The 26,662-nt window shown below is 43.8% G+C and overlaps 2 protein-coding genes across 18 annotated transcripts in view; one reads left to right on the forward strand and one right to left on the reverse strand.

Annotated features, from left to right (window-relative positions):
* Cracd (capping protein inhibiting regulator of actin dynamics) overlaps positions 1–12,400 on the forward strand; it is a 219,521-nt gene extending 207,121 nt beyond the window's left edge. For all 14 annotated transcript variants that reach the window (XM_076938683.1, XM_076938682.1, XM_034509490.2 and 11 more), the window contains 3 exons: positions 4,342–4,532; positions 5,522–5,684; positions 9,366–12,400. In XM_076938683.1, coding sequence (XP_076794798.1) covers positions 4,342–4,532; positions 5,522–5,684; positions 9,366–9,526 — 515 coding nt within the window. In that variant the 3' untranslated portion in view covers positions 9,527–12,400. The remainder of the gene's footprint in view (positions 1–4,341; positions 4,533–5,521; positions 5,685–9,365) is intronic.
* Positions 12,401–15,188: 2,788 nt separating this feature from the next.
* The window catches only part of Aasdh (aminoadipate-semialdehyde dehydrogenase), a 37,596-nt gene continuing 26,122 nt past the window's right edge, over positions 15,189–26,662 (reverse strand). For 3 of the 4 annotated variants that reach the window (XM_076938695.1, XM_076938696.1, XM_034508170.1), the window contains exons 11-16: positions 24,313–24,428; positions 22,132–22,927; positions 19,952–20,115; positions 18,245–18,367; positions 17,048–17,179; positions 15,189–15,684 (exon numbers count right to left, since the gene is read on the reverse strand). In XM_076938695.1, coding sequence (XP_076794810.1) covers positions 15,286–15,684; positions 17,048–17,179; positions 18,245–18,367; positions 19,952–20,115; positions 22,132–22,927; positions 24,313–24,428 — 1,730 coding nt within the window. In that variant the 3' untranslated portion in view covers positions 15,189–15,285. The remainder of the gene's footprint in view (positions 15,685–17,047; positions 17,180–18,244; positions 18,368–19,951; positions 20,116–22,131; positions 22,928–24,312; positions 24,429–26,662) is intronic. The other variant, XM_076938697.1, reaches the window with a different exon arrangement.

The following is a 26,662-nucleotide window of genomic DNA, read 5'->3' on the forward strand; positions in this document are numbered from 1 at the left end:
GCAGGACCATCTTGCTTCTGCATTTGCACTCAAAATGGAGCCCAAAATGGAGTCACCTAGGGCAAGCCACAGATTGAGAGCTACTGTTTACGAAATGTGGAGTAACTTATGGCATAGCAGGGTCTCAACAAGTCCTTTTTCTTTTTCTTTTTACCTTTTAGTGGCTTGTTGTTCTCATCTGATCAGCCAGTCAGCCACGCACACATTGATAAGGATGGGCTCTAGCAGCCCAAGAGCATTCTTTAGTTCTGATAAAGTGTGCTGCTCTGGCAGTGGCAGGCTGGCACTCCAGTTGAATCCAGGTACCTTTCTCTTTAGTGCCTTTCTTTTCCACATTGTTTTCCTTCATCCATTTCAGGAAGCCATCTCTAGTCTCTGATGCTTAACATACCCAACATGCAGATTCATTCTCTTGACAAGAATCTTGCCCTTGCCAGGAGCTGGTGGCGCACACCTTTAATCCCAGCACTCAGGAGGCAGAGACAGGTAGATCTCTGAGTTCGAGGTCAGCCTGGTCTATAGAGTGAGTTCTAGCACAGACAGGTTTCTACACAGAAACCATGTCTTGAAAAAAGATACAACAACAAAAAACTCTTGCCCTTCATTTTCTTGTTTACAACAGTGCCGACAGCGTGCAGAGCAATGGCATAGACTCCTAGTTTCGCTACGGTCACATTTATGAGGCGTGCCTTTTTACCAGTGTCTGTCCTCTTATTGTCTACTATATCACTCATCTTATAGATGTGGCCAGAGGAACAACTCCATGTTTTCTAACTGGCCCAGAGAACATATATAGGCTGCTTCCTCTTTCCCCTTGCTGGCCATTTCTGCGAACTACTGAAGGACATCCCCAAAGATCAGTCCTCTCTAAATGACCCATCTGCCCTACTTGCTTTCCTGGGTGAGCATGAGCCTGCACAGCCTGCACATTCTTGCCTGTAGTGACCGCTGTTGGATGGACGGTAGCCTTTGTGTCATTAGCTCTTGTGCCTGCAAAGTCCCTCTCAGCCCGAGGTGCTCAGTTAGCCTCCTCTCTCCCCCATGAAGAGAAAGCTTTTTAATCTTGGAGACGCCTCTTTGATTCTTGTAATTTTTCTCTCCAAAATGATTACCACCCCTGTCTTCTTTCCTGGTGTTTGGATTTTGGATTGTCAGGCTCCAAATTAAATAAGCTGGGCATGGTGGCTCAGGACCCACAAGACCAAGTTCTTAGCATAGAGGAGAATTATTTGCCCCAGAGGGACAGAGGGAGGGAACAAGGGAGAGGTGGGCAGGGATGTCTGTCCCAGAGGACAAAGGACTGCCTCCAAATAGAGAGGAGACAGGTATGGAACATAGGATACAAATGGCCATTTATAAATGTAAAGGGGGAAACCCTGTGTTAGGATGAAGTGTTTAATTTTAATTGGGCATGTTAATTAGGGCCCTCTGATTGCTTGACTTCAGTGCTTTGATAGCTGGACCTTGGTAGTCAACCTCAGGAGGAAGAAGTAGCCAAATAAGGGCATGGACCTTGGTGGCTTGCTTTAGGAATGTAATGCAATCTAACGGTTTTTTGGCAAGGCAGGTGGGAATGGAAGAGATGGGCTAGGCCTCCTAGAGCCATGGCCACGCTCAAGCTGAGTCCCTTCAGCATAAATGCCTTTGGTCCTAGTACTTGGGAAGCAGAGGGAGACAGGTCTCTGTGAGTTAGAGGTGAGCTCGGTCTACATAGCCATTTCCAGACCAGATGGCCCTGGCTCTGTGACTAAGAACTTGTAGTGCTCTTACAGGGACGAGAGTTCAGTTACAAGCACCCAGCTAGTGAGCCCCTGCCTCAAACAAATAAAAAGAAAGAAAGAAGCAAGCATGAAGGCAAGGACTACTTGCTTGAATTGTCGCCTCCCTTCAGTAGAGTTTTGCTAGTCAACTACTCTAGGCCGGGGCGGGCACCAGAACACCCCGTCCGGTTAAAATCCGTTAAGCATAGAGGGCAACAAGTTATTGACTGTGTATATGCAGAGGCATCATAAAACTTCCAGGATATTATCTACACCTTAAGCAGGCTTCAGGAGGGACGGTGTGTATCTGCTTTACAAATCATGTTGTCACTTTTGATTTTTTGGTTAGCTTCTTGTCAGATCTGGTTTCTTCCTAAAGAACTTGCTGCCCCTGCTAGTTTTTTGATGCTTTGTTATTAATAGTAAACTAACTTTTTACCGCATCTTTTTACTTATCACCTAAAGAATCGTGTGGTTTAAAGGAAGTAGGAGCTTTCAAATATTTACCTACTTATAGAATTTTTTTTTTTTTTTTGAGACAGGGTTTCTCTGTGTAGCTCTGACTGTCCTGGAACTCACTCTGTAGACCAGGCCGGCCTCGAACTCAGAAATCCGCCTGCCTCTGCCTCCCAAGTGCTGGGAATAAAGGCGTGCGCCACCACCGCCCGGCTAGAATCCTTCAATATGCTAACAGTGAGAATGAAAGCACCACACCTTCCAGCCTGCACAGGCCCTCCTCTGCATAATCTTCCTCAGGACTCTTAACTCGAAGCACTTGGGAGGCAGCTCTGTGTGAGCTCTGGGCTATCCTTGTCTGCATGGTTAGAGTCAGAATAAGCAGAACAATACAGTGAGGCTCTGTCTCAAAACCAACCAAACAAACAAACAAAACCCCAACCAAAAAAAGATTCTTTTTTTAACCTTAGATACATACATACAACCTTTGGTAACGTGGGCTAAGGGAAGGTGTCTGAATGAGCCTGGATATTCATCATTATCCATAGATTTAAATGGAGATAAATAGGGGCTGGAGAGATGGCTCAGTGGTTCAGATTTCATAGTGTTCTGACACGGATCAGAGTTCAGGTACAAGCACGCTTGTTGGGCAGTTCGCAACTACTTGTAATTCCAGCCCCAGGAGGATCCAATGCCTCTGTCCTATGTGGATACCTGTACTCATGTGTGTGTGCGCACATGCACACACATACAATTCAAAATAAAATAAATCTTTAAAAGTTGACAAATTGAAATGCTCACAGTCTCCTCACCCCAATGAAGTGTCATTCTGCCAAGTTTTTAGACCTCTGACTCACAAAGGAGTCTGTCTTCCTGTCTTCTGGAGGCCATGCATGGTCAGTGGGATATCCAGACGACGTCTAGTCTTCAGCGGCCATCTCGGTTTTTCCATGTCTTAGTGGTGGCTGACTGGCTGTTTCATGGTCCCAGTCCCTAGTAGGTGGTCCTCAACTTTGGAACATGTGACAAGGTGATTATTTTTCCACAAGCCTTGGAAGAAACCTTGGCTGAGGCTCGAACAGAAACCCAATTTTAATGTCCTGGTTTTGGTCCTGTGAGCTAGACCTAGTAAGTCTTTATATTTACTCTTTAAAATCCGATCCAAGGTACCTCATTACAGCAATGGGTATTACATCCATCTTAGAAAAATATGATGAGCTGGAGAGATGGCTCAGTGGTTAAGAACACTGACTACTCTTCCAGAGGTCCTGAGTTCAATGCCCAGCAACCACTTGGTGGCTCACAACCATCTGTAATGGGATCCGATGTCTTCTTCTGGTGTGTCTGAAGACAGTGACAGTATACTCACATATATAAAATAAATAAATCTTTAAAAAAAAAAAAAAAGACAATCCCTAACCCCAGATTACTCAAAGTGCAGTTCTCAGGAAATACAAACTTCCTTGTTTTCCCTTTAAGGACAAATTTGTCTTCATTTTCAGTTTGTTTTTAGGAGATAGATGGCAAGAAAAACACCGTGGACTCTGAATTGCCCCATCACATTGTGGGAATGTTGGTCAGGTCTTTGGCATGGGTGGCTTTGCCATCTTTGATGCCTTGCATAGAAATGGCAGGACTCTGTCTACCCGATTCTTAGATAATGGCAACACACCTTCTCTGTGATCTCGACTGAAGATCTCATAGAGATACGTTTGGGATACTGGCCTCCCTGTGGAGTGGACTCCACTGTTCATAGCTGGATCTGATCCCTTCATCCTGTTTCTAAGGCAGCCTCTCTCATAATCCGGGGTCCCCTTTCCTCCTCCTCCTCTGGGGTACCATTGCTAAACACAAACCTTACCAAGGCAGCAAACCACACACTTTCTGGATCTCCTGTAAACATGAATTTTTATCACACTGGAGATTTAATTTTTTTTTTTTTTTTTGTAAAGCAGTTTCACTTTTAGGGAAGAAAAGTACCCCTGTTTTTCTGTTAGTCAAAGATGTTGTCTTCTCCCTCCGTGGGGTCCCTTGGGCATCAGCCTGTTAGTACCCATACCACGGACTGTACGAAATGAGGAGTACGTCATCCGTTCCTTACAGCAAACATCATCTTCCTTCACAGAGAAGCCCGTGCTTCAGAGCAGGCACTCTGTAGATGGCTCCAAGTTGACAGAGAAAATTGAAACTGCTCAGCCACTGTGGATAACATTGGCACTACAGAAGCAAAAGGGATTTCGTGAGCAGCAAGCAACTCGGGAGGAGAGGAAGCAAGCCCGGGAGGCCAAACAAGCAGAAAAGCTCTCCAAAGAAACCGTGCGTAGCTCACTGTGCTTTTGGTGTGGCTGCCCTAAGCTTATCTCTCTTCTAAGTTGCTGGCTTGGTTTTTAAGATTAGTACTGGAGGTGCTGATTACCAAGGGCAGGGAAGGAAATGGGTTGACTAACTTTAAATCAGGACAAGCGTGTTTTCGGTATACAACTTAACTTGGTTTTATTATGCTTCTAGGCGAACCTGGTTTGGCAGAATCTAAGATGTATTTATAGCAACAGCTCGCACACAATGGTTTCAGTAATGTCCCTGTTCCCTGTCAAAGGCTGCACTTTTTATGGTTTGAATGACTGAAGGTCAATCATGATCCAGAAATATTAGATGGAAAATTCTATGAATAGACACAAATTGCCATTTGGTGTGATGAAACCTCACTGTCTTACTCCATGGGGCATGAAGACTCTCTGTCCAGTGTATCTTAACTGTAGGCACCAACTACTGGTTAGTTACCTGATAACCGTTTTGGTTGTCACATCCACCTGTCACAGGGTCCCAATGTTTACATCCATCCTATTTTACTTAAGAATGGCCCCATTACAGTGTGACTGTAATGACACGGGAGATTAGCACATGCCAGGAAGCTATAAAGTGCTTCCCCAGGCGAAAGCTGTTAGTAAGAAAAGCAATCATAAGCCAACGTGGTCCAAATCTAAGGTGAGACAAGGCAGAAGAGTCGGGGTTTAGTTCTATCCTTGGTTTCAGACATCCCGTGAGGATCTTAGGCTATATCCATCTCTGAGAAGGGCAATTGTTATATATGGGAGATACAGAAATGACTGTGCAGTGTGCACAGTGTAGCAAGAGCCTTGTTCTATGAGCTAATTTTATAATCAGCTTGGATGGTAACTTTCCACCCTCGGTACACAACACTGGGCTCTCGTGGGAGTGAAGCCCAGTTCCTCTGCTGGGGTGCAGAGGTTAGGGGTCAGGGGTCATGCACTGAAAACATGCTTTACCTGTCATTCCCAATGCAGGTCAGTGTCGGCCTACAGCCTGGAAGCAGTCGGGTAAGCAAAGCTGGTTCCGTGCACAAGCCTGCTGCTCCATCTGAAGAGAAAAAGCCAGAAACGGCAGTGTCCAGGCTCCAGCGCAGAGAACAGCTGAAAAAGTCCAACACTCTTCCCACGTCTGTGACAGGTAGAGAATAGGTCCTTCCCTGCTTGCCTGTGCCTACAGTTTCCCTGAGAGCATCTTTATTTCCTACCGTGTACTGAGTGCCTCAGCATCGCAGACATCACAGAACACAGGCTCTCTCCAGACCTGAGCATAAACTCTGATGCTGATGCAAATGCCAGGACTGCCCCAGCTCTCCGTGGAGAGACAGTAAGATGCCTTAACAGTCAACTCTTTATAGAGGTGTACAGATACCTCTGCAGTATTTATTATAAGTACTTCAGCTGTGGCTGAGCTACTGATGTGACACCAACTGGCTTGCTCAGCTTCTGAACATTTAACAGGACAATGAGTCATCATTAGTACCTCATTGCCCATCAGCCACTGTATCTATCATCTATCTATTATGTGTCGTCTACCATCGTGTGTGTGCGCGTGTGCGTGTGTGTGCGTGTGTGTGCGTGTATGTGTGTGTGTATATGTGTGTGTGTGTGTATGTGTGTGTGTGTGTGTATGTGTGTGTGTGTGCATGTGTGTGTGTGTGTGTGTGTATGTGTGTGCGCGGATGTGTGTGTGTGTGTGTGTATGTGTGTGTGTATGTGTGTGTGTGGATGTATGTATGTGTGTGTACGTGCGCGTGCGTGTGCGTGTGCGTGTGTGTGTGTGTGTGTGTATATGTGTGTATGTGAGTGTGCAGATGTATGTATGTGTGTGTACGTGCGCGTGCGTGTGTGTGTGTGTGTGCACGTGTGCGTGTGCATGTACGTGTGTGTGTGTGTATGTGTGTGTGTATTGTGTATGTATGTGTGTGTACGTGCGCGTGTGTATGTGTGTACGTGCATGTGTGTGTGTATGTGTGTGTGTTGTGTATGTATGTGTGTGTATTGTGTATGTGTGCATGTGTGTGTATTGTGTATATGTGCATGTGTACTTGTGTGTATGTGTTTGTTCATGTGTGTGTGCATGTGTATGTGTGTGTATGTGCGTGTATGTGCATATGTGTGTGTGAGACAGCATCACAGTAGAGGGTGTGTGTGTATGTGTGTGTGTGAGACAGCATCACAGTAGAGGGTGTGTGTGTGTATGTGTGTGTATATTTATGTGTATGTGCGTGTGTATGTGTGTGTGTGTGTGTGTATGTGTGTGTGTATGAATGCTATAGCAAGGAAAAGCATATGCCAGAACATTTAAACAAAGGAAGAGATGAGAAGAATAGGACTGGGCAAGGCAAGGTGTAAAGTTTAGGTAAAACTGAGGCAGAGCAAGCCTGGGTTTGGAAATAGACTCCAGGGTCATATCATCAGAAGTGACACAGTCGAGGTAAGTGTGTGAAAGCTGCCCTGGGCCTCTGGGTGGAGTTTGGAAGCAGAAGCTTGCGCTGCCCACCCCTAACTTCCTGGTGACGTCTCTACCCTGGCAACATGGCTCGGATGGCCAGGTATTTCCACTGATGTGACTCTAGAGAAGGTTATCATCTGACTTCCAGAGAAAGTTGTCTCTGCACTGTGTCCTGCCGCTAATTAACAACAGCCACTTTTCTTTGCGTATAACACATGCAAGATGTAAAAAAATGAAATGGCCAACTATTGCCTGGCTCCAGATCACTCAGGAGATGGATTGTTCTGAATACATATATTCCCAGGAACTAACAGGGCATCTGTTTCCCCGAACGGCTGTGCTGATCCCCAGAGAGCATAGCATGTCTGTCTTGGTCTATTTTCAGATGGCTAACAGAATACCCAAAGCCAGGTCATTTATCAAGCTGGGAGGGCCCTGTGCTATTTCATCTTAGGTTGGAAAGTGAATGGACACGCATGTACATGAGGAGAGAGAGAAAGCAGGTGAGCTCAAATGGTAGTGTGAGAAAATCATTAATCTACTTTTGAGGGCCTTGGACACCCAAACACACACCACTAGGCTTCTGCCTCCCCACACTGGAGAATTCAGTGCCGCTGCACTAGAGGGTAAATGAATTATTTATTCTAGCTCACCCATATAAGAGACATAGAAACCTGGTATTTTATTTCCAAGCTGTCAGCCTCGATTGGGCAGGCTCTATGCTCTTCCCCCCCTCTACACAAACCATCTGCCCCTTGAACTCCATATGCGGTTTGAGTCTCGCCTGGGCTGCTTTGCTCCCTCAGCCTGTCCTCAAGGTGTGCTTCTGGCCTCATGCTCATAATACAAACAGCCTCATTGTCTGCTTTCTCTCTGTATTTTTCCTCTCCTAGTGGTTTCTCTTGAGACCCTTCATTCAATTCTCAAGTCCCGCCTCCCTCTCTCTACTGCCCAATCACAGGCTCTAGCCTTTTATTAGCCAATCAGCTTTAAATTGTGGAGCAAGGTTTGCATAACTAAGTCCGGTGTGCATGAGAATGCGCTTGTCTGGACGGCGACAAGATCTAGGGGTTCAGAATTTATCCTTTGAATACATAGCAACAGACCAGCCACCAGCACTAGAGAATTAAAGATCCTACATGAAAATACTGGAGAGATTTCCTCAAACCTTAGCGGTGTCTAAGCCCGTGCCCTGGCCACCTACTACGTGAGGTCTGGAGATGTGGAGGTATTAAAACATGTTTTAGTACTTAGTGGTGGAGCAGGAGCGCTTATATACCACAGCTACCCTAAAACTGCTCTCCTGGCCCTCAAGCATTCTTGCATTTGGTCTTACACTGAGGGCTCTAAGTGTTAGAGTGAGACTGAGTTTCTTTCATTCTTTCCTTTCTGTACCCAGTTAGATGTACAAAAAGGTGATCCCCGCTTACAACAGCTCCAACTTAATAAAGCAAGCCTTTGCTCCAAAGTGTTTGCCTTCGCATTCAATTAATATCCGCTGAGCTCTAGAAGGATGCAGGCCATGTCCCTGGGCACCAAAGTTGTGAGCGCTCCGAAATTCTTACAGAGAACCTCCTCACAGAAGCCCAAGATCTCTAGTGAAGAAAGCAGAGGGCTGGAGAGATGACTCAGTGGTTAAGAACACTGATTGCTCTTCCAGAGGTCCTGAGTTCAATTCCCAGCAACCACATGGTGGCTCACAACCATCTGTAACGGGATCCGATGCCCTCTTTGGGTCTGTCCGAAGGTAGCGACAATGTACTCACATGCATGAAATAAATAACTATTTAAAAGAAAGAAAGCAGGATAATCAGGCATCATCAGGCCTGCAACTCTTAACCTTCAGGAGGATTACATGAGTTTGAGGGCCATCCTGGGCTACAGTGTGAGATGTCTTACAAAGAGGTGACGGGGACATAGGAGTTACAAGACAACACTACAAGCCATGACAGCTGGCAGTTTCCATGAGTTCATCTTAGGGCTCAGGTGGAGGCAGGGATTTCAGGAGTTGAGGGACATAGCAAGGCATCATGGCTCTATCATGTGTGGGAATCCGGGGAGTGACCTGGAGAGGTGTTTGCTAATAAGAAGTGCAAGGAATCTGTTGTGTAACACAGCGGCCATAGCGACCAGCCTACTGAATTCTTAAAATGCTCAGAGTAGATTTTCAAATGTTCTTACATAACTTTGTGAATAACAGCTAGATTTGGCTATTCTGTGTGTGTGTGTGTGTGTGTGTGTGTGTGTGTGTGTGTGTGTGTGTCTGTGTGAACAGCATTTCATGTACAGTAAGTATGTATGATTCTATTAACTAAACTTTCTGTTTTTACATGGCTCTCCCTTCTCTTTTCCCTTGAAACACTGCAGTGGAGATCTCAGACTCTGCGCCCTCAGCACCGCTGGTAAAAGAGGTCACCAAGAGGTTCTCCACCCCAGACGCTGCCCCCGTGTCCACAGAACCTGCCTGGCTGGCTTTGGCCAAAAGAAAAGCAAAGGCCTGGAGTGACTGTCCACAAATTATTAAGTAAACAGTGACTTTTATCCATTTCTGTGGCCAGTTGCTGGCTCTTCTCTTGCCCTTTTTATTTATTTATTTTTTTATATGAGGTAAGGGAACCAGGCTAGGGGAAAGCAGCATGTTTTATAGGCTCTAAGATAATGTTTAGACACGGAACTGGTGGTATTCATTGTAAAGAGTGTATTTGCACAACCTGGGTCCTGGTGCCTTGAGCTCCCCCTAGTTCTCAAGAGACAGTTTTGTCTGAGGGACCATGTGATGCAAAGTCTCCAAGCGAGAGCTCCTCAGGAGAGCCGCCGTGCCCACCCATGGCCTTCACATATGCACACCACGCACCATTTCAGAACATGTCCTTTTGCCAATCTTTGTAAGGTTTTTTTTTTTTTTTTTTTTTTTTTGATTCTCTACTCTTCTATCCAAAACATTGACCCTACTGTGTTTGCATATGTAACAGTGACAGGTTCACATGTACATTAAACATGGTGTCACTCTCCTGAATGCAGGGACTGGAAAATAAGGAAAAGCTGGCTCCCAACTCTGTGCCTATGTCTGGTTTTCATGAATTCTCCCCACCCTAAAAACCATAACGTAGCAAATCCATTCACACTCTTACTACCCTCCAGCTGTGGTGTGCCCTGTCGTACCAGTACCCTTAAAGACACACGGACCATTTGGCCTAGCTGGCTCCTAAGGAACATTTGTATTTAACCTGGTGAAAAAGGAAATTCTGTGTCAGACTTGTCTCTGAGAATCCCCACACAGTACAGTGGCTCGTCTGCAGCTCAGACTGTGTTCCCAGACTCTGGGAATGGAGGGCTTAGAACATACATTTTAGGGAAGACTCTTCAGATGAATTCCATTCATCTGAAGAACCTTGGGGTAGACTGGTGTCATCAAGCTTTTCACACTATGAAGAGAACCCCAAGATGCAAAATCGAGACAAGAAAATAAAATGTCTCCCACACCAGCTATGTCTGTCCGATGGTTTAGGTGGCTGGTGTTCCATGCCCCTCAAGTTTTCCCGTGGCCTTTAGGGAAAATGAGCAAGCCAAGATGTGTAACCTTTCTGTACTAAGGACTTCCAGCAGAGAACTTCTTTTTTTCTTTACTGTACTTGAATAATTCAGAGTCGAATGTTCCAAAGCATTTACAATTTAGAGCATTCACCTTGATACCTTTAAACAAAAAAAAAAAAAGCATCTCAGAGTTTTACGTGGCCTTGTTATCATACACACGTGCATACAAAGAAGGGACTTGGCAGTTTCAAAGCCACATGCATTTATTTCTCTAGCTTTGCTTTACACGACACTAGACATACCAGCAAATGCCCACACATCGCTGGCACTAGCTTTGTATTTCATGCTGTTGGCATATTTTCCTTTTTGTAGATTCTTACTCTAAAATGTAGGTGCGGATTCTTTGCCCAGTGCAAGGGGGATTACACCCTTCTTCCTCCTACACTAACATGTCTTACAGCATCCATTACTACTTCTCCTTTACGCTGACTCAATATGCAATGTGCTGTTCTTCTGTCTACCCCTACAGGATGACAGGGATGCTGTTTGCCATATAGAAACAATCCATTTTCTCTCTAGAAACAATAGCTCAGCTTCATGAAGCAGCTGGCATGTGTGGTCAGGTGGATAGCTGTACTATTGCAAGTTGGATTTAGTATTATATATACTGGACCTTCAGACTGTTAAGAATCAATGTAACTTTTTTTTTTACTGTTATTGTAAGCAACTAATATTCCACTGCACGTTTCCCAAACTGGTGTTCATTCCTAAATTTTATGTGTAGACAATTGTTCCTTTAATTATTTCCTCACTGATATAACACTTTTGAGTGGGAATCTTTCCACCAAAGCCCTAGAATGATAGTGCTACAGTGATTCTTCCAATTGACTTCTTCCTTCCTGCCAACTTTGGCCAGTACCACAGTCATGGCAGGAAACAGGTACAGAAATAAGACGACTAAGAAATAAGAGAGCTGGCGTGGTGGTGCATTGCCTTTTATCCTAGCACTTGGGACGCAGAAGCAAGTTGCTCTCTATGTGTTCGAGGCCAGTCTGGTCTACGTAATGAGCTCCAGGCCAGCCAAGGCTACATAACGAAGACCCGGTCTCAAAACAAAGAAGAGTAGATTCGTTCATTTTGACTCAATACCACAAGCCCATACACAGCACAAGAAACAGCTTAGTTAAAGATGCCCCACTGATATCTTGGAAAGAAGGATCTACTGAGGAAAAGGCAGTCGTCATACTTGCTGAGAACATGTTTAACATTTCATTAAAATCACTCCAAGCCTGCACTAAATACCAATCAAGTGTTACTCTGCTTATTTCTGTGTTGCGCTCTTCTGAGCAACAAACTAAGGGGAAATTCTGTGAAAACAAACAATTCTTTTCCTTTTTTTAAAAAATGAATGACTGCTGTATTAAATATACGAATATACAAGCTTTTTTTTTTTAATTTAAACACACTTCTGGCAAGATTATAGATGATTAACCTCTGTTCATAGACTTATATATGGAAGTAGAGTTTTTTGTTTACTTTGAAAATGTTTCAAGTGCAATTGTTTCTTATAAAACATGGTTGATTACCATTAAATTCTCGTTTTAGCTGGTTATCTGCAAATCTAGAGTGTGTCCCCACCGTCTCTTCCCGTGATGTTTAGTTGGCTCATTTCCAAGCAGCAACATTAGCTACAAGTGTCTTGCAATATTTTTACCAACAATAAAACTAAGTAGATAATTAATAAAAAATTCCTTAGTCTGATTTTAATATTATTTTGAGATTTTGGGTTGAGTACGGTTTGAAATATAAAGATGCCCATTATTTAAAGGATAAGACCTCTCAATAAAATACTGACAAGCTCTTTGGCACTGGTGGAAGCTCCTTTTTAAGCTGCCGTTCTGACTGGTTTTAATGGACATCTATGAGTAATCTCATGTTGGCGGAGTTCTGGATGCACAAGAAAACTTCAAGTTGTTTTTAATGCTACTTTATTTTTTTCCCCAAAAATCCCAGTGGAAGAATCCATGAATAAGGATGGCAAATGTTTTTATATCGATTCCAAACTGGGAGCTAGTGATCTAGTCGTGGATAAGATGATCTTGCAGTCTCCTAGTCTGAGTCAAGGGCCTGTGAGCAGTGCAGCTGAGGGCCAGCTACCACGGGGCCACACCCGGGTCCACGTGAGCACGTGACCTTCAAGAATAACTTGGTGAAAAACTCAAGTCAGCATGGGCTGCAGAGAAGGGATGATGAATGCCTGATGTTACCATACATCAAGTGGAACTGAGTGTGTGAATAACACAGGCACTTTTGCTTGCTTAGAAATCCTAAGGACGTAGTTCAGTGGTAGAGCACTTGCCTAGCACAAACAAAGCCTGGGTTCAAGTCCCAGCAATGCATGTACTGGTTTTCAACACCCCCTGTCCCCATCAAAATAAGGAGCCTAAGTTGATAGATGATCCTACCTTTAAAAACCTTTAGCTCAGTCTAGAGATGGTTCATTAAGAACTCTTGCTTCCCTCAGAGGACCCAAGCTCAGTTCGTAGCATCTCCATGGTGCTCACTCCAGCTCCAGAGGCTCCCACGCACTCTTCTGGTCTCTGGAGGGGAGGCACATGTGGTGCACGTCTTACATACATGTAGGCAAAACACAAAAGATAAACATCTTTTTCAAATTTCAGAATAAGTAGTAAATGAAGTATTCTGTTTATGACTTACAAAATACATTCTGATCCTTTCTTTCTTTTCCACAGAGATCTTCAAACCCCTGAAACCCACTAAACTACCTTAATGTATTAGTGTCTCTAAAGAAACATACCTGATCAGACATATTTATCTAGGTGGAGAGACAGAAATAAAAGGTTATTTACTTACTGCAAAATGTATAGTCTAATATGATTTCTCTGAAGAAACAATTGTAAAAGAAGAGGTTCAGGGATTGGCTCGTGAGGGTGTAGAGACCGGAAGTGCCATGTGCCATTCACACACTAGAGACCCAAAGAACCTATGGCATAATTCAATTCAGATAAAGGCCAAAGGCCTCAAGACCAGGGAATCAATGAATGGTGTAACCTGCAGAGGCAGGGAGATACAGTAGCTGGTGCTAAGTCTCAGTCTAGGAACTCTGGTATCCAAGGGCATGGAAATACAGGAGCCCAGCTGAAAAAGACATTTTCCTTCCCCTGCCTTCCATTCAGACAACCACCAGGTGGGAGAACGCCCCCACAACTTCCTCGTAATGGCGCACCAGTGAAGACAGACGGATCTCTGTTGGTGGCTAGACTTCAAATGCTAACCATTTTATATACAACCTCATATCCTCACCAAGGAATGGTGATCACCTGTCTTAGCTACAACTGAACATCACAGATGGACTATAAATAAAGGTTTATTCAGCTCTCAGTTCTGAAATCCTAGGAGTTTGAGATCCATTGACCACAACTGTAGAGACCTGCAGAGCCCCAACCACAGTGAGGCTAGCATCATCACGCAGCAGTGCACAGCACCTTGGCCTGGGTCTGTCTTTTACAAAGTTCCAGTCCCTCAGCAGCAACCTCCATACCCATTACCTCAAATAACCTTAATCTTCTCTCAAAGGTACCACCTCAAGGACCTCACTGGGGTTCTGTTTCCACTTTCTTAATACCACACAATGGGGGTGTCTTGATGGGAGACATTCAAACCAGAGCAGTGTTCTTTTGACAAAGGAAAATAAATGTGTCTATTACATACGACGATTAACCACCTGTCCTAATTGGGATTACCATTGCTGTGACGAAACACCATGACCAAAAGCAAGGCGAGGAGGAGTTTACTAGTCTTACACTTCCACAGCACAGTTCATCACTGAGGGAAGTCAGGACAGTAACTCAAGCAGGGCAGGAAGCTGGAGGCAGGAGCTGACGCAAAGTCCATGGAAAAATACTACTTACTGGCTTGCTCTTCATGACTTCATGACTTCATTAGCTTGCTTATAGAAGCTAGAAACAGCCTAGGGTTGGCATCACTCAAAATGGGATGGGCTCTCCCCCATCAATCACTAGTTAAGAAAATGCTCTACAGACTTACCTACACCTCAATCTCTCTCTTTTTAAAAGATTTATTTCGCTGGGCAGTGGTGGCACATGCCTTTAATCCCAGCACTTGGGAGGCAGAGGCAGGCGGTTTTCTGAGTTCGAGGCCAGCCTGGTCTATAGAGTGAGTTCCAGGACAGCCAGGGCTACACAGAGAAACCCTGTCTCGAAAAACAAAAAAAAAAAAAAAAAAAAAAAAAAAAAAAAAAGATTTATTTCATGTATGTGGCACACTGTTGCTGTCTTCAGACACACCAGAAGAGGGCATCAGATCCCATTACAGATGGTTGTGAGCCACCATGTGGTTGCTGGGAATTGAACTCAGGACCTCTGGAAGAACAGCCAGTGCTCTTAACCACTGAGCCATCTCTCCAGTCCCCTATACCTCAATGTTATGACGGCATTTTCTCAGTTGAGATTCCTTCCTTTCGGATAACTCTAGCTTCTGTCAAGTTGCATGCCATCACACATAATTAAAGGTGCTACTAATACATCAGGTGCTTCATCTTTATCCTACAAGCTCCTGCTGCTTCCAAAGGAAAGAGACATGGCTGCTCTCTATTGAAATAACCAGACAAATTCCTTAACCAAAATAGAATCTTTAATATAAAACCACCCATAAGCTTTACAATGAGATTCCCAACCATCTCACCGACATATATGTTATACATGTATAAGGGCTACACTTGGTTATTTTTATCACCACACAATAAATCCAGACAGTAAATATAATCATTTCTGCACCCAATGACAAGCATGGATTCCCAGACCACGGGGGAAGAGAAGACCTCTCCAGGGAGCTCATGCACACTTCGCAGCTCTCCGCTCTGAGACTCGAGGACCCACAGCTTCCCATCAGTGGATGCTACTGCCAGCAGTGTCTCACCCCCACGAAGGGGGTCACGGAAAGCAAAGGGTGTTGCGTACACCCTGGCTGTAGTCTCAAATTTCCACCGGAGGTGACCTTCCATGCTACAGCAGTAGAGAAAGCAATCATGGGAACCAAAAAATACTTCTTGTTCTGATGTTGAGATACATGGGGATGAAAAGATTGGTCCTCCAGCAGAAAAGCGCCAAACCTGTAAAGGAGAAGAGGAGCAATCATTCACTCACCTGACTGCAACACTTGAGTCTGACAGGGTCTCTCCATCCAGATGGAAGAGGTGAGACGGAGACCACTGGGTACCTCATACACCAGCGATGGCTCCTGTCTCTGGGAAGTAGCGCTCTCACACTAGACTGCTCTAGTGGGAAAAACCAGGATAAGACACACCCAAACATTATTACAATTAACCTTGAACATTCTTGAAAAATCCTGGTATGTTCAGAGACACTGTGTTTAAAAAAAAAACTCCATTAGGTCTTCAGTGTATGTTATCAAAAACAATCTTGGACAGGGGGTGGAACTTGGTTCCAATTCCTGCTCTAAATAAAAACAGTAGGGAAAACACACACACACACACACACACCTAAAAATCCTATGTTTTACTCAAGTTTTCCAAGCAAAGCAAAAAGGAACTGCACTGAAAACAGTTTACATGTAACAATCTAAAGCTTAAAACAAAAATCTGGGGCTGGAGAGATGGCTCAGCTGTTAAGAGCACTGACTGCTCTTCCAGAGATCCCGAGTTCAATTCCCAGCAACCACATGGTGACAAACAACCATCTGTAATGGGATCCGATGCCGTCTTCTGGTGTGTCTGAAGAGAGTGATTAATATATATATATATTAAAAATAAAAAATAAAATAGCCGGGCGGTGGTGGTGCACGCCTTTAATCCCAGCACTTAGGAGGCAGAGGCAGGTGGATTTTTGAGTTCGAGACCAGCCTGGTCTACAGAGTGAGTTCCAGGACAGCCAAAGCTACACAGAGAAACCCTGTCTCGAAAAACCAAAAAAAAAAAAAAAAAAAAAAAAACCCAAAAAATAAAATCTATGCATTGTCAAATGGCACACGCCTTTAATACAAACACTCAAGAGGCAAAGTCAGGTTGATCTCAATTCTAGGTCAGCCTGGTCTACACAGTGAGTTCCAGGACAGCCAGGGCTACACAGAGAAACCCTATCTCAAACAAACAAACAAAATTTAATATAATATATATATCATACATATATGTATGTATGTGTATGTATATACATATACACATATGACACATGTATGTACACACACACACGTGTGTGTGTGTGTGTATATATATATATATATATATATATATATATAGAGAGAGAGAGAGAGAGAGAGAGTGAATTAAGGAAACACATCAACCTCAGATCTACAGAGAGAGAGAGAGAGAGAGAGAGAGAGAGAGAGAGAGAGAGAGATCAGCCAAGGGCTGAGGATGTAGTTCAGTAACCGAATAGTCACTGATCAAGCCCCTGGGTTCCGTCTCTAGGGCTGGGAGTTGGGAGGGTCACACACAGAGCAGAGCTGGATCTTCCCACCTGCTCTCCTGAGTGTGTGAAGCAGAGCAAAGCGCCGTCCACGCAGCCGATGCAGACGTAGCGCTGGCAGCACCGTGGGGAAGAGAAGAGCGGCTTCCCACAGGGGTGCTTCCAGATCGTGCTCCCAGCAGCCTGTCGTGGCCAAAGCACTGGAGTTACTAACCATGGACCTTTACCATTTTAGTTATATTCATTTACTTACAGTGTGTGCACATGCGTGTGTGTAAGTATGTGTCACAAGGCACACGTGAAGGCTGGAGGACAACATGTGTGACCTGACTCTCGCCTTCCATCACACGGGAAGGAGTTGAACTCAAGTTGTCAGGCTTGGCAGCGAGTAAGTGCACGGCCATTTTACAATAAACAAAAGCTCTTCAAAGCCAGAGTGACAGTGACAGGGACACACTGGTGCTTTGATGAAGCTGACAGCTACGCACAGTCACTGAGGAGAGCTGGGACACAGCGAACATCAACCCAGAACATGGAGCAATGCAGCACTACACAGAGACCTAGCGTTAGAGTGGAAGAACAATTTAAAACTTGGGGAAACTAACACGATCGATCTGTCCTTACAGTAAGGAAGCTTTTTTGTTGTTTTGTTTGTTTTACTTAGGTTTTTTTTTTTTTTTTTTTTTTTAGAAAGGGTGTCACTAGGGAGCCCAGGCTAACCTGGAACTCTCAGAGATCCACCTGCCTCTGCCTCTAATTTTTGGGATTAAAGGCGTCCACCACTATGAGGGATAGACAAGTTTTTAACATGACTGAGAAAATCTTGTCTAGAAAGTTTGAAACAGAGTCTGGAGAGAGGACTCAGTGTTTAAGTGCACGTGTTGTTTGTGTAGATGACCCAGGTTTGACTCCCAACACCTCACTGCAGAGTTCCAGGAGATTCCATGCCTCTTCTGACTCTCTAAGTACCAGACACATGTTATACAGACACATACACAAACAAACAAATATTTACAAATGTAAAAACAAACCTCTTTTAACAGTTAAAATAGCTGAAGAAACAAGTGACAATAAAAACATAAACTCCTATTGACTTGTTTTTCGACATAATTTCAATCATTTTAAGCGAATTCTAGCTCATTAATAGATAGATGTATTATTTTTAACTGAAAAGTTTTCAGACTTTTAAACATCAAAATCAAAAATAAAGATAGGTGATACAATCATCACGTGGTACTTGATACCTACAGGATCTACAGCCAGCAAGAGTCCCCCCAGCGTAGCACAGTACAGATGGTGTGGACTCAGGCTCAAACACGGAGAAGAAAAGAGAGCTCCTTCACATTTTAGCTTCCAGACACATTTCTTCTCCTGCAAATAAGAATTCGAGTTAATTGTGTGGTGCTTGTGGTTAATAAGCCTGTATACAAGACAGCTGAGGTTTGGCTCAATTGTGCTCCTCCTGGTTGTAGGATTGAACCCAGAGCCTGTGCATGCTGTACCATGAAGCAGTTGTCACAAACCAGGGAAATGCAGATTTTTCTCTTCTCCTCTGCCCTCCCTGTTCACTCACTCCAAATCCTCCTGCCTTTGTCTCCTCAGTGTGAGGATTTCGGACATGCACCACCACACCAAGTAAGTTAGTGTAAAGGCAACGTGCACATATGCTGTGTGTGTGTGTGTGTGTGCGCACACACACGCACGCGTGCATGTACTTATTCTGAATATACAACTTGGTATGTTTCTTCCACTGATTTTATAAAATGACTTAAAGATAATTTTAATACATTATATTAAAAACAAAATGATGTGTCTTCCTGATCTAAAAATTCTTAGAAACTAGTTACTCAATCTTATAAACATAAGATTGATTTGTGCATATATTTGTCTATTTCTAATTATTTTGCCAGAATACAATCATAGAAAAAAAATTTCTTTGGTCAAAGGACATGAACATTACTCAGCCACACTGCTTCTTAATTAAACTTACTGTGTGTGTGCATCATCTTTTAAAAATAATTTCTGCCAGGTGGTGGTGGCGGCGCGCGCATGCCTTTAATCCCAGCACTTGGGAGGCAGAGGCAGGCGGATTTCTGAGTTCGAGGCCAGCCTGGTCTACAGAGTGAATTCTAGGACAGCCAGGGCTACACGGAGAAACCCTGTCTCGAAAAACCAAAAAAAAAAAAAAAAAAAAAAAAAAAAAAAAAAAACCCAGAACAAAACCAAAATAATTTCTATTTTAAGGCTTGTAGCACAGCTGACCTCAAACTCAGCATGTAGCCAAGGATGGTCCTCATAAGTACTGGGATTATATATAAGCTGGCTGTCTGTATAGTTCAGGGATCAAGCACAAGGTTTCATGCATCCTAGGCAAACGTTGTACCAACTGAGCCTCAGCCACTGGTGTCTGTCTCATGGACACCGCCTGTCAATCATGGTAGCATGGGGATCTGTGTGCCTCGGGGTCTCAGAGCCTTACTCTCGTGGCTTTGATGAAAACTAAAGGTCTGAGACACTTGTGCCCTCAGCAGCTCCTTCCTGGAGATCTTATGTGTTTATGTCCCTTGTTTTTGTTTTCTATCTGGCTCTTTCTAATTAACTTATATTTACTCTTTATTTCTATTTATACCAATAAGTGAGATTTGATTCACTGTTATTTCAAAAACTATCTTAGCCTATTTCTTGTAGTTTTTATTTTCATATAATGGTCCCTTAAAAAAGCTTACTGATATCTTTGATTTTTTCTTGTTACCATCATTCTGAATTTTTTATATTGCAGAAATTATTTGAAAAGAAGCTAAAAATGTCTAAAGATGTTAAAATTTAACTATCACTCCTTTCCAGACCCAGTGTTATGCTTGGGCTACAGATAACACCTGCTCCCAGACTCAAGAGCATGTGACAGTCACTTCCCCTTCTGTGTTTATGATGAACACTGATGAGGTGAATTCTTACATAAATGTCTAAAGCATATGCGTGCTGGTCATGAGAGCCGATGTAAATGAGTCCTGTGGTTGGATCCATGGCTGGCGAGCTTTTGACAGCATCTTCAGTAGTAAATGTCCAATATTTTTCTCCACTATTACTTTTCAGAACATAAACTAATCCATTATAACAGCCTACAGAGAAACAAAATATAAGGATGAGACTGAGATACATTTACATAAAGTATTTAGATACTGACAATTTCTATTCACACTCTTCACATATGTTTATGTGCGCCCATCTGGTTAGATTTCAGTAAACAGAAGGAGAAACTGAATTACAGTCGTTTGTGTAAAGTGCTTACTTAGTGTTTCAGTCCAGCCCTAGGCCTTCACCTCCTGTGCTGGAGTTACAGTCAATACTGCAACCAGCAGTCCCTTACTTTTTAAAAGTTCTAAGGACTAGCAAGATAAGTCAGTAAAGGCTCCTGCCACCAAGCCTGTCAACCTGACTTTGATTCCAAGAGCAACATGGGGGAAAGATGGAATCAACTCCTACAAGTTGTCCTCTGACTTCAGGAGTTCATGTATATACATACCCACACTGACAGAAGTGGATTCAAATCCATCCAGCTGTTGATGGATAGATTACCCAGCGTCACAGAGAGTCAGGTTACTCTCCTTCCACTCCGACAGGTATCGTAAACATACAAGGAAGAAAGACGCTCAAAAAGCTAACAGTAACAACCGATGTCCACTAGGCATTTCCTATGTATCACGGACTTCTTTTGGAAACAGGATCTTTAGCCCAGGCTAGCCTCAGGTAGCCTATTAGGGAAGTATGGGCCTTCTGATTCTCCTGCCCCACTTCCTAGGTGCTGGGATTACAGGTGTGCATCACATACCACCTGGTTTATGCAGTGCTGGGGACTGAGCCCTGAGCATGCTGGGTAAGCATTCTGCCATCCGAGCCACATCCCAGACTACTTTTTCAAATATTTTAGCGTAATTATGTCCACACTTATGGATGACAGCAAGGAAGCAGATTAACCAGCAGGGCAAAATTTCAAAGTTACCATGTGGCAATGTCAGGACTTAATAAATCTAAGCGCCTGTATTCTTAGCAACTACGCTGGACTTCTTTCCCAAGTGGTGGCCATGGATGAGAAAGTAACAGAGATCCCAGACCTTGGTGGAGTTGAGTAGAAATGGTAAAAAAAAAACAAAAAAATCAAGAACCTACAAATGAAGTCACCACAGACACTTGGGCATGTAGAAAACAGAGGAGTGGACGGAATGTGAGGGCAGCCATTTAGGACAGGTTCACTGTCTACGCTTTACATGGTTCTGCTCTCACCCAGGGTTCAGTCTCCATGACGCTCTGTTGCCACAGCTCAGTGAGAGCTTCATCTGTGCTGTGCAGTGTTCTAATGGCTTGCTTAATCCTGCTCATAACTCTGCTATTTGTCGTGGATTTAAAATCCACATATAAATTCTTAGATGATCTTCAAGATGTGGAGACTAATTCTCTCCCCAGAACAGAAGTGGACTAGGTGATTTATGTCCAATGAACAAATTAAGCAAAAATGGTAGTCCCCAGTCTTAGAGAATAGGTATTAAAAGGCACCTTGTGGCTCCTACAGCTTTCTCTTTGGGATCACCGCTCTGAGGCAAGTCAGATGCTACATCATGCAAATATTCAGACAGCTGGAAAGAGGCTCATGTGGCAAAACCCGAATGTTCTCAGCAAAAAGTGAGCTAAGAACGAGCCTAAGACCCGAGCCCCCATGATAACAATGCTGTCTGCAATCCATCGTGGAAGTGTATCTTCCAGTCCATAAAGCCTTAGATGCCTACAGAAGCTTCAGGTCTTCTTGATCAACAGCCTCCAAGATTCCTGACCCAGGAACCACTGTGGGCTAGGAGGTTTCAGCACAATGTGTTAGAGCATCGTATTTCATTATCGTTTCCATTTTATCCATGAGTAAAGTGAAGTAAGTCCAACAACCTGCCAAAGTCACAGAGTTTACAATATAGAGATAGGTCTATATCCAGGGACTCGAACTCCAAGCCATGCTGTTAAACAGGACAGAGTTAACTAACCACTGACGTGACAACAACCAAACACACACACACACACACACACACACACACACACACACACACACACACACAAATTTAACTCTACAGACCCCAGATTCAGAAACTTACCCACTACAATAAAGTTTCCACATTTAGACACACATGCCGAGGATTCAATTCGATCTCCCAAAAGCTGTTGCCACCTCATCTCCCCAGAGTAAAGGTCGACTGCCTTCACTGTGTGCGAGTGGGAGCCGACATACACAGTTGTGGAGGGCTTATCCTCCACAGCTGCTATCACAAGCAGAGGGGAAGCGTCTACGCATTTGCCGGTGTCTGACCGCCACCTCTCCCGCAGCACCATCATCTCAGCCCCCACCACAGGGTTCTCCTGCTGAGAAAGTGGTGGCTTTGCCAACTTCTCATCTGGAGCTGGAACACTTATGCCTTTTAATATTTGAGTGTTAGTCTGTGGAATTAAATCCAGAGGACGGACTGGAGGGCAGAGTCCTAATTCAGTTAACAGCCCCCTAGTACCCAGAGACAAAACCTGACTCCCTCTGCTCAGAGCAATCACGGAGTTGGTCTCCCTGTCATGGTTTGAAGGCCAGGTAAACTCCAGACATGCAGGCTTCCTGCTGGCTTCCTCTGGATCAGTGTCACTGAATTTCCTTTTTGTGGTGTACCTCCTGTTGGCTTTCAGGTCCTCCTGTGCAAACACGGCTTGAACGATGTGGTTGTAAATATCTAAGATGGAGCTGCTGAGGATAACTTCCAGAAGACCGGGTATGGCTGTACCCGTAAGCTTCTCAATCTCATTGAGGAGCCACATGGACTTGAGGGAATCTCCACCACTATCTAAAAAGACAGAGTTGTCGGGAACCTTCAAAGTATCCTCTGGATCCTCAGGGAGACACAGAATGGACTACAAATGAGAGGGATGGGGGGAGGAAATGGTAAACGGTCAAAACCAAAAGACTTTACAGTGTAACAAGTGATACAGAACTCACAGAACCTGTAACACAGATAGTATCAGTAAAACTCACAGAACCTATAACACAGATAGTATCAGTAAAACTCACAGAACCTATAACACAGATAACATCAGCAAAACTCACAGAACCTATAACACAGATAACATCAGCAAAACTCACAGAACCTATAACACAGATAGTATCAGTAAAACTCACAATGCCTGTAACACAGATAGCATCATTTGAAAAAGGCAAGGGAAAATGCTAACAATTAAATTATAAATGATTTTCTCTGGACTGGAGAAATGGCTCAGCCATTAAGAGCACTGACTGCTCTTCCAGAGGTCCTGAGTTCAATTCCCAGCAACCACAGAGTGGCTCATAACCTCTAATGCTCTCTTCTAGTGTGTCTGAAAACAGCTACAGTGTACTCATATAAATAAATAAATCTTAAAAAAAAAACAATGATTTTCTATGTACTAATGGTCATTGCTGCACTACCAACTCTGTCATAGGGTCACTGTGTAATTACTAAATATAATTCTGCTTAGAACAGGTTTCCTACCCATAAAATAGGGCATAAACTCACAGAAACACCTGCTTTACCGACTAGCCCTCACAGCTGATAGTCCCCACATGGAAATAACATTGATCCACCTCATGTCAGTCAAACAGCTTTACAAGTGGAGTGAGAAGAACTTAGCCCTCCGTTCCTAAGACCTACTAACAAATGTACCTACTTCACAGAACTGTTTTTGTTTGTTTTTTGAGACAGGCTTTCTCTGTGCAGCCATGGCTGTCCCAGAACTAGCACTGTAGACCAGGTTGGCATCGAACTCAGTGATCTGCTTGCTTCTGTCTCCTGAATGCTGGGATTAAAGATGCATGCCACCACTGCCCAGCTAAAATCTGTATCTTATCTAAGAAATCTGGCTTACCTATTAAGACCTACATTAAAAATGCCTTGAGAAGAAACATGCAGCTACTGCAAGTTTCTCAAGACTAACGGCAGAACCCCAAGTGCAATGGCTAGCCCACTCAGTAGAGCATAGCTTTAGCAGTAGGCACTGCATTGCCTTTTCCAGGGGAAACTCATGTCAGCAGTAAGTAGACACTGGCACCTTTTAAATTACCTCTCTTTCAATGCATTTCTTTGTAAGACATTTAATTAAACACTCCAACCTTTATTATGTACAAACTGGATTAAGGAAAGTATGCTAACTGGCCTCTGGGCAGCAATATCATTCTTAAAATATTTTTACTGGCCTACTAGGGATACTAAGATTCCCTACAATGAATTAATTATAGAAATAAATTTGCATTTAAAAAGTTGTACCTTCCATAAATACTGTAATTTTCCCCAAAGTTCCTCTTTTCCATGGAGTTCATTCCTAGGTTTTGAGTTTATGTAGTCTAAATACATCTTGTTTAACTCAGAAACATCAACTTTACCTTAATATGAAGAGAAACAGCAAACATTAAAATGACATTTGAACTTTAACCAGGCAGTTGGGTTTGCAGCTAAGCAGTAGAGCAAGTGTTGAGCACATACAAGGTCCCAAGCATGACTCCACCCATAAAATAAGCAAATGGATCCATTTAGCCCAGGAGCCGGAGCCGTTGTGTTTGTTACACTCCTCACTGTAAAGGTCAGAAATCATGGAGAACAGATGTGCAGTTTGTGGCCAAGGCCACAAAGACTGTAGTGAGTAACACATACGAGAAAAAGAGAGGCCATGTATCTAAGTTAAAGAGCTCAAGATGTGATACAGAGTGCGGGTGGGGAGGGGAAGCACTGCATCAAAGGGAGGAAAGAAAAGTACCTTGTATGAAAATGTATAACAGGCAGAGCAGCGGTGGAGGCGGGGCGGCGGCAATGCACACCTTTAACCCTGTTGGGCCTTGGACAAGGTAACTCCATTTAACCTGTTACCTTCAGTCACGTAGGACAGGTAGAGGGCGTGATTAACAAGTCTCTACCTCCAGAGATTTAAATATTAATGAATTATCAAAAGGCCAGGGGCGTAGCTAATTAAGTTATTCCCTCCCCTTTTTCCTTCCCTATAAAATGAGAGTCCCCTGGCCTTTGGCGGGGGAAGCGCGTACCACCTGCATCCATTTACCATGTCATGAACAATAAAGCTTTTGAAAACCGGACTCCACGTGTCCATGGTCTCTCCGCCTGATTCCCAGCTTTTGGAACCCTGGAACCTTGCCGATGCAGCCCAAGGTGGCCGGCCCGCCCACCAACAGCTGCGTGAATGTGGGATCCTCCGCTGGCGGCGCCCGGGACCCTGATGCCGGACTCCCTCCCCCCGCCTGGGAGGTTTCTTCCCCACAAACCCCAGCACTCAGGAGGCAGAGGCAAGGAATCTGAGAGTTCGAGGCTAGCCTGGTCTACAGACCAAGTTCCAGGACAGCCAGGGCTACACAGAGAAATCCCATCTCAGAAAACACACAAACAAACAAACAAACAAACTGTCATAATGGATTCCATTATTTTGTATTGTAACTAAACGCGTCTAAAACTTTTAAAACATGAGTAACTGAGCAGTTACTATATTCTTATGTATGAGTTAAATAAAAATAATGGTATGTGTCATGGATAAGGCACTATACATGCATATACATATATAAAACATACATTAAAAGTATGTGTGCGTGTGTGTGTGTGTGTGCGTGTGTACACACTTGTGTGTGGTGTAAGTCAGTACAGCTTTCAGAACTTGAGTGTCTCCTATCATACTATCAAGTCATCAATCCACTACGCATGTGCAGAAACCACACTTACCAGCTGAGGCATCTCTCCGGCTCCACATTTTCTTTTATAAAGCAAGTCTTACTATGCAGCTCAAGCTAGCATCAAGCTTCATAATCCTCCTGCCTCAGCCTCCACAGTGTTGGGATTACAGGTATGTGGCACTGAGTCTTATATTTAAGAGTGTATGTTTTGTAGCCTGGGCTACAAACTGAAATTAAGGCTACTCTGAAATATCAACATCCTGTTGCCAAAACGGTACATAATTTGATGCTCAGTAGCACTAGGCAGAATTTCAGTTCTACCACTGTGATAGTTCATTTTACATGTCAACTTGACTAGGTCAAGTCATGGGGTTGGCCTGCTGTTTAACACTGATTAAACACTGTTTCTGTGTGCATCTAAAATGATAATGAAGGAGAAGATTAGCATATCAGTCACTGAACTCAGTACCGGGGACTGTGTTCCCAAACTGGCTTGGAGGCCGGAACAAAACAAAAACCAGAAGAAAGGAGCTAACCTCTGCCTCAGCCTCACCATATATGTCAGATGCCTGCTCGTGGGACTTCAACCACTAGCCCCACTGGTTCTCAGGTCTCAAAACTCAAAATGACAGCCCCAGCTTTCTTAGGCCACGCCCAGCTTGCAGTCACAGTATGAGAGCTTTCAGCCTCTGGAGCTCTACCAGTCAGTTCCCTGTAATATTTTTATATATCTATATATCTTCTAAATATTAGTTCTATTTCTCTAATGATCTCAGGAATATAGATACTGACTATTTGTGATGGCTGACCTTCAAGGCCAACCTAACTGGATCCAGAATCACCTAAAAGGCTGAGGGATTCCTTGGGTGTGTGTGTGTGAGGATGTTCAGAGGATGAACGAACCTAGAAGGACCATTCCTGGTTGTGGGCTGGGGGCATAGCAA

Source organism: Arvicanthis niloticus, chromosome 7, assembly GCF_011762505.2.
Source record: "Arvicanthis niloticus isolate mArvNil1 chromosome 7, mArvNil1.pat.X, whole genome shotgun sequence".
Classification (NCBI taxonomy): Eukaryota; Metazoa; Chordata; class Mammalia; order Rodentia; family Muridae; genus Arvicanthis; species Arvicanthis niloticus.